This window comes from Myripristis murdjan, chromosome 7 (assembly GCF_902150065.1).
Source record: "Myripristis murdjan chromosome 7, fMyrMur1.1, whole genome shotgun sequence".
NCBI classification, from domain to species: domain Eukaryota; kingdom Metazoa; phylum Chordata; class Actinopteri; order Holocentriformes; family Holocentridae; genus Myripristis; species Myripristis murdjan.
The window spans coordinates 3,382,026-3,395,511 of NC_043986.1; the positions used below are offsets into that span (position 1 = coordinate 3,382,026).

General features: G+C 41.4%; 2 protein-coding genes across 3 annotated transcripts in view; one reads left to right on the forward strand and one right to left on the reverse strand.

Moving 5' to 3' along the window:
* usp11 (ubiquitin specific peptidase 11) overlaps positions 1–4,782 on the reverse strand; it is a 29,511-nt gene extending 24,729 nt beyond the window's left edge. For both annotated transcript variants that reach the window (XM_030056546.1, XM_030056545.1), the window contains exon 1: positions 4,588–4,782. In XM_030056546.1, coding sequence (XP_029912406.1) covers positions 4,588–4,697 — 110 coding nt within the window. In that variant the 5' untranslated portion in view covers positions 4,698–4,782. The remainder of the gene's footprint in view (positions 1–4,587) is intronic.
* A 1,633-nt stretch (positions 4,783–6,415) lies between these two features.
* Positions 6,416–12,930, forward strand: rfc2 (replication factor C (activator 1) 2). Its single transcript, XM_030056552.1, has 6 exons — positions 6,416–6,719; positions 7,113–7,218; positions 8,222–8,323; positions 8,955–9,213; positions 10,100–10,360; positions 12,676–12,930. Exons 1-6 carry the CDS (start codon positions 6,485–6,487, stop codon positions 12,784–12,786), a joined length of 1,074 nt encoding a protein of 357 aa, XP_029912412.1. The 5' UTR covers positions 6,416–6,484; the 3' UTR covers positions 12,787–12,930.
* Positions 12,931–13,486: the final 556 nt, after the last annotated feature.

Genomic DNA, 13,486 nt, shown 5'->3' on the forward strand with positions numbered 1-13,486 from the left:
AACACTGTAATTTAATTTAAACATAACTTACTTTTTAATTGAATTTCTTTTTAATTTAATTTAAATTAAACAGGAAATCAAATAAAAATACTAATATTAAAAATAAGAAAAAAAAAAACACCGTAATTTAATTTAAACATAACCGACTTTTTAAATGTAATTTCTTTTTAATTTAATTTAATTTAAATTAAAAAGGAAACCAAATAAAAATACTATTAATATTAAAAAATAAGAAAAAATACCGTCATTTAATTTAAACATAACTTACTTTTTAAATTTAATTTCTTTTTAATTTAATTTAAATTACAGATAAAGTATTGATTCAGGGTCGTCGGCTTGGTGATTTAAAAGTCATCAAAGGAAAATATCGGGTTTTGTAACTGAATCAGGTTTTTCCCATCATCCCTTCAGCGCTGCGTTTACAACACCATAAAGAAAAGTAAAAAACACAGAGAAGTCTTCCTCTTCCTCGTCACTCGGCCACAAAGGAGACATTCAGGTTTAATTAGAGGATCAAACATCAGAGCGAGGCGTGACTGTCGACCGGGAGCCGAGCCAAAGCAGCCGGCCGGTGACTTCCTGAGAAGTGAAACCAAAACCAAGTACAACTAAACTGAAATAAAACTGAAATAAACCTGAAATAAAAGTGAAATAAAACTGAAATAAAAGTGAAAAGGTCACTTGGTGGGGGAAAAAAAACACCAAACTAAACTATGGTGTCTGCTGAATCTGTGAAATCTGGCCTGTTTTCACTACAGTGCTATTTAAAGTAAAGATGATGTAGCCTCAATTAAATTTTAAAAAATTCATTACTTGTGGTTGCTACTGCAACAACTGCAGTACAAACACACAAAACACCAGCTCTGATTTTCTAATTACCTTTAAATATATCAAAATACTGTAAATCCTTTAAATCATATTCATACTCCGACACACACATTTAGAAAGTGTGTGTCTCTCGACCGCAGCTTGGATCTCACCTGTCAATCAAACAGCATGGGCGGGACTGTGACACCCCTTTACCGAGTTTTAAACACAGTTTCATATGTAATGACTGATGGATGACACACACACACACACACACACACACACACATAAGATGGTGCAGGTTTAACTGGAAACAGAGGAGCAGGAGGAGCAAAGTTCGCCTGGAGGCAGAGCAGGAGAGCCAAACCAAGCCATGAACTGAGCGAGCTCACCGCCACGCGTGTGTATGTGTGTGTGCGTGTGTGTGTGTGTTCACAACACACTGCCGAGGTGGTGTGTCCCAACAGGAAGTGAAGGCTGTCTGACCGGGCCAATCACGAAGCCTCACCGCCGCCCGCCGACAGGAGCGCCCGAGTCGCTGCACGCCGCGTTGATGCTGCAGCCGATTCTGATTCAGTCTCACTCTTCTGACTAAACTGCACATCAGTTTTAGTTAGGGATGAATTATTTGAGAAAATAATCTAATTACTTTTTTTTTAAACCAATATTGAGAGTGCAATTTAAAATACGATCATTGTTTAAGTTCCTAAATTTCTGTATTATTTAACAAACACAAGCAATAAATTAAGGATGCAGGATTTGTTTTTTTTGTTTTTTTTGTTGATATATGCTGATATTTTCCAACTCTTTTGTCCGATACCGATACATGCACATATTTTTTCCAACTGACTGCAGAGAACATCAAGCCTCTCCTGTAGTGGCATTAACATTTTTAATAGGCCTGCTCTTATTGCGGAGGTCAGTGCAGACATAAAATACTATATAAAATTATTATTATTTTTTTTTTTCAAAATGTATGTATTCACAGGGCAAATTAAGAAAACTACTTCAACTTAAGTTATGCAAAACATGCTATTTTCTGTTAACTTATCTCATCTGACTGAAACAGGGCAGATCTGACCGGTTTCACAAACCGGTGTGTCGTATCAGCAAAATTTTCATTGTAGATCGATGCAGATATTTCATTTTAAAGCCAATATCAGCTTATAACAATTATATGCATCCCCAAAATAAATTATTCTATAGTGTGACCTACAGATTAAACATAAACTGTTCTTTCCTGTCCCTATATGTTATGATGAAATTAGATGATGCATGAGTCGATATAAATGACTTGTTTTTATTTAACTACTTCAGTCAAAGTACTGTATGGACTGACTTAACTTCCAGCCTTGTATGTGTGTAATAATTATCAAGACAAGCACTGATAAATAAGCCCGGTGTAAACATTAATCTGAACGTCTGTGGTGTATAATCTGAGCTGAGAGGCATCACATCTTCCTCTGTGAACTCTGTGACAGTCCGTGCCGATTTGAATTATGTTCATGGAGTTATGGTGTTGAACAGTTCAGTCGGTGATCCCTATCGGGTGGGATTTGGCCTCCATGGCACTCTGGTGGTCAGGATTTCATTGCACATGGCTCTGTGGTGTTTTTGGTGAGTGCTGGCACAGATCAGTCCAGTGGCAGCAGCAGCAGTAAGCCGCGTTCTGCACAACACCCGACGCCGTGCAGCAAAATAGTTCCTCACAGCCGGCTTTCTGCTCCTCTAAAGATTCTGCAGCATCTGATTCTGTCGAGCCTGAGGTGCGGCGTCCTCGTTTATCTGACCGCTCTGGTCACGCGACGGCATGTCACGTGACCAGAGCGATTAGAAAATCTCGTTTTATCACATTGCGGTATAATCACAAATGCAACTAACCGTCCAGCCCTAGTTTTAGTCACATTTTGTTTTATTTATTGTGCATGTGTTGTATTTATTTATTTATTGTATGTGAGTACCATGGTGCAGTAGCACTCTTAATGTCAATATATTGTAATGTACGATGACAATAAAGGTATTCAATTCAATTTTAGTCATCTGAATTACTGTTCGTTTTAGTCGACAAAACCTATAGCAGTTTTAGGCTCATCTTAGTCAAAAGCGTTTTCATGACTTTTAAAATGAAATCAACACAGTGACTTTTCATCGAGCGCACACAGATGATTTTAGAGGCACTTCAGTCTGAACTGAACTGCGGGTTGGAGCTGGGAGGTAAGAGTTTAGAGGCCAGTCTGTGCCTCAGAGGAGCCACAGATTAAAACGCAGGAAGGTGTGTTATTACTTGTCCTTTCGCTCTCGTTATGTTATTGTTCTTGTCTGTTACGCCTTGAAAAATACTTACTTACTTCCTGCTACCGTCACAGCGCTCAGCCAACAAAACCTTTACCAGCAGCTTCACCGAATACCTCAGCAGACAGAGAGCAGCGCGGTGTTTTGTGCGGTTCTGCAGAGCTCTGCTGGTCACACGCTGCATAGAGCTGTGAAGTTTGGCTCTGGAGGCTCTGATTCCTGTCTGGTTCGGGCCGGTCTGACTGATGTGCTGCCTGCTGCCTCTGAGCTGCAGGCCGACTGACAGTTGCTCTTATCAGATGGCACGTGTTTGTCTTCAAAAAACGAGCAGCCCTACGGATCAGGCATTCACTAAGGAACATACTGTGCGTTCTTTTACTCCCAAAAATAAAAATTACCAACACGGGAAGCTCTTACTGGGTTGAAATTACATGATTTTTTGTTAATAATTCCAATTAAAACACCTCCTTCATTTCACACAGAGGCTCTGTGCCGCTTCAGAACTACAATAAAACTTCCAAACAAACTAAATCGAATCCCTTAGGGGTCGCAATTCCTGTTTTTACGATTTCTTTTTTATTACTGTGTCGATTTGAATGAAAATGGGTTCTCTGGGCAGCCACAGCTCTCCCCTTTGCAGACATGCCCACCTTCTGCTAATCCCATGCAGTTTGGGCCCCAAAGCCTGCAGTCCACATGTGTTCTTGTGGCCTGTTGTAAAATGGTGTGTGTGTGCAGACTGGGGCCTAAACAGTCTTGGAGCTGCATCAGTTGGCTTTGACTGGAAAGCTGAGACTCTTGTGGATTCAATGAGCCACATTTGATTCCTGTGTGATGATGTTGAGACTTTTGTCACACTGGACGTCGCTGTAGGAAATGACCTCTAGTGACCTCTAGGAGAATCACAGCCTCATCAAACTTTACAGATACAAACTAGAAGATCATTCAAAAACCAAAAGTCACAATAAACAGTAATATCGAATTGCAATACTTGTAGAATGCCAACACATATCGAATCGGCAACCAAGAGCCTGGAGATAAACATATCGTCCCAGGACAAATAAAACAGAAACTAAAAGTATTTCAATTCATTAATCATTACTTTCGTCCACAAGCACGTGAATGTCTGTGACGCCCGAACCTCGCAGCGGGACTTTCCGAGGGGACCGTGAAGGCAGCATTCCAGCTGGTTGACAGGTTAGCATTAGCATGTCTGTGTGCTTCAGGTAACGTGTCTGTTTGGCGTCAGCGCGCGGCGGCACGGGCTCCCGCGGCCGCACGCGCTCGCCAGGTGACGTGTTAAAGGTTGAGGTGTTCACACCGGCCCGCGCGAGCCGCTGCCGCGCACCGTAAAGCCGTTACCTTCCGTTAGGTAACGTTAGCCCTGCCATGCTAACATGCTAACACGCTAGGCGCTGTCAGTGTGTGTGTGTGTGTGTGTGTGTGTGTGTGTGTGTGTGTGTGTGTCGAGGGCGGCAAGACTCTCACCAACTGTCGCCAGCTCGCAGCTCGCAGTCCCGCAGCAGAGACTCGACCTCCCGCCGCTGGGTCTCCAGGCCCGGCGGCTCCGCGGCGGCCGAGCGGCTGCTGGCCGTCATGCTCACTCACCAACGTCGCGGCTCGGCGGGCAGAACGCAGATGTCAAGCCGCCGCATTGAAAACCGAGAAACTGGCAGCCAGGGCTCTGTTTGCGGAAGTAGGAAGTGGTCAGGCTGATGACAGCTTCCTGGTTGTGTCGCGTGGCCTCCGCTGGGGGGCGACCGTTAGACACATTTTTTAAATTTCTTTTTTTTTTTCTTCTTTTTTTTCTTGCTTTCTTTTTTCTTTTCTTTCTTTCATTTTTTCTCTTTCTTTATGTAATATTTTTTATGTTTATTATTTTTAATACGGCATACATTCCTCTATGGCTCTGCTGTACACCTTTTTGGGGTTTTTGCTTTTTTTCATGATAAAAAAATAAACAATATGTTGAGTGCATTTTTATTAGATCGAACATATAATTATATCAACTGAATTTAAAACAGATAATCCATATACACTTCATTGTATGACTTTATTTTTAATCTGTTTTATTTAACTGAATATCATTTATTAATTTTTCAAAATGTTTTTATGTGTTATTTTTCAATAATGATGTGATCCTAAATGTAGATTCATTTTACTGATTTAACAATAGTGACAATATTACCTCTTGCTTTTTATTTATTTATTTATTTATTGATTTATTTATTTATTTATTTATTTGTTATTATTAGTAGTAGTAGTTCACATATTGAAACAAACATTTCCGACATGTCCTCAACATGAAACTGCACCAATAAACACGAACAGAAACAGTTACTCCTCTTTAAAGTGTCCACAGCACAGAGTTGTAATATTATATTATTATTATATTATATTATATATTAATATTGTTATTATTATTTAATGTTTATACATTTGATAAGGCTTTATATATTCTTTCATTAAAAAAAAAACAACAATGAAATTGGGTATAAACTTTGTAATTCTGCATTTATGTTTGTGAATATTTACTGTATAGAATCTATACGTTTACCATGAAATCAGTGTCAAATTTATCATGCTCAAAATAAGTAATATTTTAGTAAAATACAATTATATTAAATTCTAAAATTCTAAAATGTAATAAAGTTCACATTCAACTTAAGGGAATCGGGTTTCGACATCTGATGAAAACCCAATAAAAGACATGAAAAAAAAAAAAAAAACCGCATGACTCATGTTTAACAACCCCGAGTTCATGGCAGATGAATTTTATATAATGAATTTGATTTATTATTTCGTCTAAATATTAAATACATAAAATGATTTGGCTAAAAAAAAAAAAAAAAATACCCTCCTTTTACATTTTCAAAGATTTTGGTTTTAAAACATATCTGAGTACTGTGGATAATCTAAACCTCAGAAATCACAAACCGGCAAACTATTAGATGAGTTAGACGTTTCATATTTACTGCAATTAATTAGCAAACCCTGAAAGTTTTATTTTTCTTTCTTTTCCCTTCGTTTTGTTAATTGTAATTGAGTGTTATTTGTTTTTATTTTATTTTATTTATTTTATGTGACATGTATACTTCACGCAGGCTACTTGACTTGAATTTTGAAAAAGATTTTTTAAAAAATGCAAAAAAAAAAAAATAAAATAAATAATAATAATAATAATAATAATAATAATAATAATAATAATAATAATAATAATAATAAAACGAAAATTACAAACAGTACATATCGCGAGGTTTCAGAACGGTATTCTCGGCCCCTCGGCGCGGCGTCCTCGACCAATCAGAGCGCAGCTTGCTGGCGCGTGGGCGGCGGAGGGAAAGGCTTTGGCGCGCTGAGCGGCAGCAGGAACACACAGGCAGACATGGAGGTGGACATGACCGAGGCGGAGACCGAGCCCAGAGCCGCGGCAGGCAGGCAGGACGGCGGCGGCGAGGCGCCAGAAGCTCCGGGGAAAAGCTCCGGCGGCGCCTACGAGCTGCCGTGGATCGAGAAGTACCGGCCCCAGCGGCTGAGCGAGATCGTGGGGAACGAGGAGACGGTGAGCCGCCTGGAGGTGTTCGCCCGGGAGGGGAACGTCCCCAACATCATCATCTCAGGTACCACTGGCATAATCTGACACGGATTATAAACCCTCCAGCGAGAGATTAAACCTGTGACTTCCGTGGGTTAGACAGAGAAACTCAAACATGTTCCCCCTGAAGTGTGACGGCAGAGTGCCGGTCAGATCACTCCGCTGCAGGCCGGGAACCCTTTCCTCCATGAAGCTCCTGCAGCATGAAAACACTGATTCAGCCTCATGCAGCAGGAACACAACTCTGACAGGAACCGACTTTACTGAGAATAAAACACTGCTGTACTGTTATACTGAAGGGACACGCAGGAAGGCAGGGCTTGTTGTTAAAGTGTGTGACTCCTTGAGTTTCCACAGGGAGGGAGGGGGGGGGGTGAATATTTCCTACAGATCAAATGTGTATAAATTGTTGTTCCAGGTCCTCCCGGCACAGGAAAAACCACCAGCATCCTGTGTTTGGCCCGGGCTCTGCTGGGAGCCTCCATGAAGGACGCGGTGCTGGAGCTGAACGCCTCCAACGACAGGTGAGACCTTCACCTGTCTGCCTGTCCCCCTGTGACAGCAGACACCTGGAGGAAGGTTCCAGCAAATAACCAGGAAAGCACAAAAAATATGCAAGAAAATTATTGATAACCATTCTAAGTAGTTATTTAGCACTAAATTATAAGGTAAATTAGCATAATATTACTGCAAACCCTGTGAAGATGAATCTTTCACTTTTCAAAATAAAAGCCCACCCACCACAGGCTCCTGGGTTTTACAGGGTTTAATAAAACCTGGCTGGGAAATTATCAGTGATTATAAACTACTAAATCTCAGGCTGTTGCTATAAAGTTTGATCATTAGAAATCATTAGAAAAAAAATGTCTTACATAAACCCTTGGATTAGGTAGCGTTCTGTAGTCTGAGTCTGTAGAAGACAAAATAAAATGAGAAATAAAATGTTTGGCATCTTTTCTCCACTAGAATTTACAGTAAGTCTGTGATTGATTTTTGATTGAGATCTTTATTTCGAACATAAAAACAGCAGTAAAGTCAAACAAAACAAAATAATAATAATCAATACTAAATAAAGGTAAATAAGAAAACAAAGGTCCAAAAAATAAAGTAAAATAAAATAAAATAAAATGCATCTTTCATCTTTAACATGCTCGAAAAGGAGTAGGAAGAAGTAAAACTTATTTAATCCTATCCCCTAATCATAATGTCTATTTCATTATAATCAGTCAGAAAATAATTTGTTCATCTGTAATTTCTGTACAAAAAACACAAAATGTGGCTTTGAATGCTGCTCAGCTGGGCAGCGATGAGAAGGAACTTCACACTGCTGTTTTTGTTATTAAAAAAAAAAAAAGATGATAAATCCAAAAAGGCTAAATAAAATCTGTGGTGTGTTTGTGGACCGGGGCTCGGCTCAGGATTTTGCAAAAAGGAGCGAGCAGGTTTCTTTCCTCAGAGGATTTTAGGAGCTCTGCTTGATCCTGACGGGGATTGTGTTTTTTTTTTTTTTTTTTTTTTTGTCGTCAGAGGAATCGACGTGGTGAGGAACAAGATCAAGATGTTCGCCCAGCAGAAGGTCACTCTGCCCAAAGGACGGCACAAGATCATCATCCTGGACGAGGCCGACAGGTAAACAGCCGCTCACCTGCTCACCTGTCTGTCTGCAGGTCGGTCCGCCCGGCAGGTTCACGATGACTTCCTGTTCACTTTGTGGTTCAAAAACAGCAAAGTGAAACATTCAGTCCCAAATCTGTGCTGGAGTCAGTCTGACCAGTAAACAAAGTATGAATTTGATAAAGATATTCATTCATTCATTCATTCATTCACTCTTGTACTTTGTACTTATTTGGACTTATTGTATATTGTTGTATATTGTATATAGGAGTGTTATATATTCTTTCTATTTTATTTCTATTTTATTATTATTATTATTATTTAATCTATTTTATTCTTATCTATTTTTTACTTGCACAGTGCTGGAGTTGTTGCAATTGCATTTCACTGCTGCTGTACCCGTACGTCATGCATGTGACGAATAAAAATCTTGAATCTTGAATCTTGAATCTTGAATCTTGAACGGAGAACAGGAAGACAGTCTGGGCATGTTAGTGAAGCTGGAGTCAGCGGCTGGTGTTTTTACTGGATAAAAGGCTAAACTAAAGTGACCGTCAGTTTTCTGGCTCTGTGTGTGTGTGTGTGTGTGTGTGTGTGTGTGTGTGTGTGTGTGTGTGTGTGTGTGTGTGTGTGTGTGTGCGCGCAGCATGACGGACGGCGCCCAGCAGGCCCTCAGGAGGATCATGGAGATCTACTCGAAGACGACGCGCTTCGCTCTGGCCTGCAACGCCTCCGACAAGATCATCGAGCCGATCCAGTCGCGCTGCGCCGTGCTGCGCTACTCCAAGCTGAGCGACGGGCAGATCCTGGCCCGGCTGCAGGAGGTGGCCGAGCGGGAGCGGCTGGCGGTGTCCAGCGACGGGCTGGAGGCCGTCATCTTCACCGCGCAGGGAGACATGAGACAGGTGAGCGGGGAGAGACCTCGGCTCGGGTTCAAGACGGAGAATAAAATATCACCATGAAATGCCTCTTTTGATATTGTGGGGCTGTCATGACAATATTTCTGCTTTCACAAAATATTTACAAGAGATTTTTAATTAACAGTCATTAGTGACGTGGATATAATGACAAAGTAATAAGTCCAGAAAATTGCATCCCTTGGCTGTTATGAGGCCTTTAACATGAGGATATTACAGCATCCGGAATCCCAGACGATGTCTAGTCTCATTTCACGATATCGATACAATATCAGTATTTTGCTCAGCCCAAACTGGAAGTGGACAATGGATTGTAAACAAAAGAAGCCATACAGACTCAGGATTGGCTGCTGAGACACACACACCATAGGTGGTTCTAGGGGGTGGCAGTTGCCCCCCTAGAAAAATGCCTTGCCACCCTAGTTGCCACCCCAATTTCAGACAATTTATTTATTTATTTTTTAATTGTGGCTGTTCGGAAACTCGCTGTTACGAGACTCAAATGTCCGAGTGCAAGTAAATGCAGCAAAAGATGACGCTCCCACTATTTAAGGGGTTGATAGATAAATAAATAAATAAATATTTCTAATGCCACCTTTTGGTTTTCTATTCAATGCTTTACTCATGTACCACAATAATAGAATGTTTTTGAGTTAAAATATCCTCATTTGGGGGTTTTCCAAGCAAATACTGATATATGTGATCGTTTGGGATTAAATCAGCATATATATTTCTGCCACCCCTTAAAGTCTCCATGCCACCCTCTTGCCACCCCATGAATATTTGTCTAGATCCTCCCCTGACACACACACACACACACACACACACACACACACAGGGCAGGGTTCAGCTGAGCGTCTCTCTCTCCCCTCAGGCCCTGAACAACCTGCAGTCCACACACTCCGGCTTCGGCTACATCAACAGCGAGAACGTCTTCAAGGTGTGTGACGAGCCGCACCCCCTGCTGGTGAAAAGCATGCTGGGAAAGTGCGTGGAGGGCCACATCGACGAGGCATACCGGGTGGTGGAGCAGCTGTGGGCGCTGGGCTACTCCCCCGAGGACATCATCGGCAACATCTTCAGGGTCTGCAAGACCTACCAGATGCCCGAGTACCTGAAGCTGGAGTTCATCAAGGTGAGACGCACCTGTGGGCAGACCAGATCCACGCACGCCTCTGATTGGCTGACACAATCTGACAGGAATTATTTATACTTCTACACTGTGTTCCAACTTATTATGCAAATGATATTTTTGTCCAATTTTCCTAAATAGTCAGTGAAAATGACAGTCAGTATAATTTTCAAGTCACCAACAGTTAGAGTATAATTTGATTTTTATTGAACAAAACTCAAAATGATAACATGATCATTTTTTTAAATAAAAAAACTCAAAATACACTGTTCCAAGCTATTATGCACAACAGATTTTCAAAACATTTTGTAGGTTGTAAAGAACTGAAAATGTTCATTTGTTGACTTTGCAGCATTAGAAGGTCATATTTACCAACATCAAATGCTATTTCAATCAAAAACATGTTAACAGGCCAAATTACATGTTAACATAAGAGCCCTTCTTTGATATCACCTTCACAATTCTTGCATCCATTGAACTTGTCAGTTTATGGACAGTTTCTGGTTGAATTTCTTTGCTGGATGTCTGAATAGCCTCCCAGAGCTGCAGTTTGGATGTAAACTGTCTCCCACCCTCATAGATCTTTTGCTTGAGGGTTGGGGTCAGGGGATGACGGTGGCCACACCATGAGGTTTCCTCCTTTTATGCCCATGGAGGCCAACGCCTCAGAGGTATTTTTAGCGGCATGAGATGGTGCGGTGTCGTGCATGAAGATGATTTTGCTACGGAAAGTACGATTCTTCTTTTTGTACCATGGAAGAAAGTGGACAGTCAGAAACTCTACATACTTCGCCAAAGTCATTTTCACACCTTCAGGGACTCTAAAAGGGCCGACCAACTCTCTTCCCATTATTCCGGCCCAAAACATGACTCCGCCCCCTCCTTGCTGACGTTGCAGCCTTGTTGGGACATGGTGGCCGTCCACCAACCATCCACTACTCCATCCATCTGGACCATCGAGGGTTGCACAGCATTCATCAGTAAATAAGACTGTCTGGAAGTTTCCAAAATCATCATCATCAAGCAAAATCATCTGCATGCACAACAACGTTCAATTTTGTTCAATAAAAAATCAAATTATACTCTAACTGTTGGTGACTTGAAAATTATACTGACTGTCATTTTCATTGACTATTTAGGAAAATTTGACAAAAATATAATTTGCATAATAAGTTGGAACACACTGTAAACACAAGAAATCCATTGTGAAGCATCACTGATCTGACTGTTTTAAATATGTCATTTTAATAATTTTTGTTGTAATTTTTTCTCTAATTTAATTTTCATATTTATTATTATTTGATTTGCTTTTTTTAAACTAAAGTCTCAGTACATTTTTGCTCATTTGCCATTTCCTTCATGTTTTTGAAAGAAATCAGTTAAAATTTATCTGACGTTGATCCAGGGTCCCCGACCTTTTTGCAGCAGGCAGTTAGAAACAAAGAGGAGAACGTTTCCCCTCCCAGATCCCAGGCTGCTATGTGACATGCCCTCATTTACAAGCACGACAGAATTCTTGTGGTCTTGAGATTAAAAAAAAAAACTACAAATCACCAGAAGCCGCGTGGTGACAGAGGTGCCGTCCGGGGACATTTCAGGGTCAAAGGTGACCGTCCCCAGAAAACCCCAACATCAGAGTCAGAGTCTGTGACGTCTGCAGATCACAGTTTGTCAACATGGAATCATTACATTTAAAATTGTTTGTTTCTCAGTAGTTCAATTCCAAAACTGAATTTACTCTTTACTTTGAAATCGCGCAGTGGCAAAGTTTTCTCGAGACTTGTACGCTCTGATTTGGTTTGGTTTGTTTTTTTGACTTTTTTTTTTTTTTTTTTTTCAAACGAGTTCACAAGAGGAGGGCGGGAAGTGAAAGCACAGAAACAAGATGTGAACAAAAAGGGAAAGAAGCCGTTTAAAAGCAGCAGTGGAACCTGAAATCAGAGGGTTGAAGTGCCTTGCTCAACAGCAGAGAGCCGAGAGCCGTTCACTGGTCTGTGAGTTTTTCCCCCTGCTGTCAGGATTAAGTCCAGGGGCGTCGTGCCGTTCTTTTCATTTGTTGTAATCCTCTGGGCCTGTAAAGCCCTGTGGGACAGTCAGCAGTGATTTGGAGCTTTAAATAAAATTAAACTTGACCTGAGAAGCTCCTGGTTCCAGTTCTGCCCTCAGGTCCTCCCAGTTTAAATCTGAGCTTCTCTGCTGGACATTGTAAAACAGTGAAAAAGTTTATTTACTATCCAGTCAAGCAGCTCAGAGGAAGATGTTTGAAGATGTGGTTTCTGCAGGAGGTGGAGCTGATGTGTGTGTTTCTTCTCTTCCAGGAGATCGGCTACACACACATGAAGGTGGCGGAGGGCGTGGGCTCCCTGCTGCAGATGGCCGGCCTGATTGCTCGACTCTGCAGCAAGACAGCGCCCCCTGCTGCCAGCTGAACCCCAACACCGCCGCACCGCCGCCCCTCACTGTGATCTCCAGTGGGAGACGAGTGTGTCCGCTCGGTCCTCAACACTCAGATCTAATGTTATGTTTGCCCTCCACGTGTCACTCTGTAAATAAACCCCGTCCTGTAGACTCGCCGTGTCCCATGTTGTCGGTGTTTAACACGCGAAGAAACATGACATCTGAAAACCCACCAGCAAGTTAACTCATGTAACTTTTACAAAATTCTACATAGTGTCTAGTTTAGTTTGAATTATTGGCAGTCATCAACGTGACTGAATCAAAGTTTTGTTTGACATGTTTGCATAACAGGCGTGAAATGAAGCATCACATTTTTCTAAGGCAGGTGAGCCTTTACATCAGTTCCTCCTGTTTATGCAGCGTTTGATGTGAAGACAAACTGACCTCAGCACCCAGGAGAAAATTCAGTCGACTCTCTGGATTTGGTTTTTATGGGTTTTAGACGTTTTTTGCTGCTGCTTCAGATCTGTCTGGCTCATCAGGGAAACATTTGCGACTCAAAACAGTGAAGTCCTGAGAAACGACTGGATTTTCTCCTGTTTACCTTTAGACACACACACACACACACACACACACACAGGTGAAGCAGAGCAGCAGAGCTACACTGACGGTTTCCCTCCTCGTGAAGCTGCACATGGGACCGCCGAGCTGTGTGGACACTGAGCTCAGATG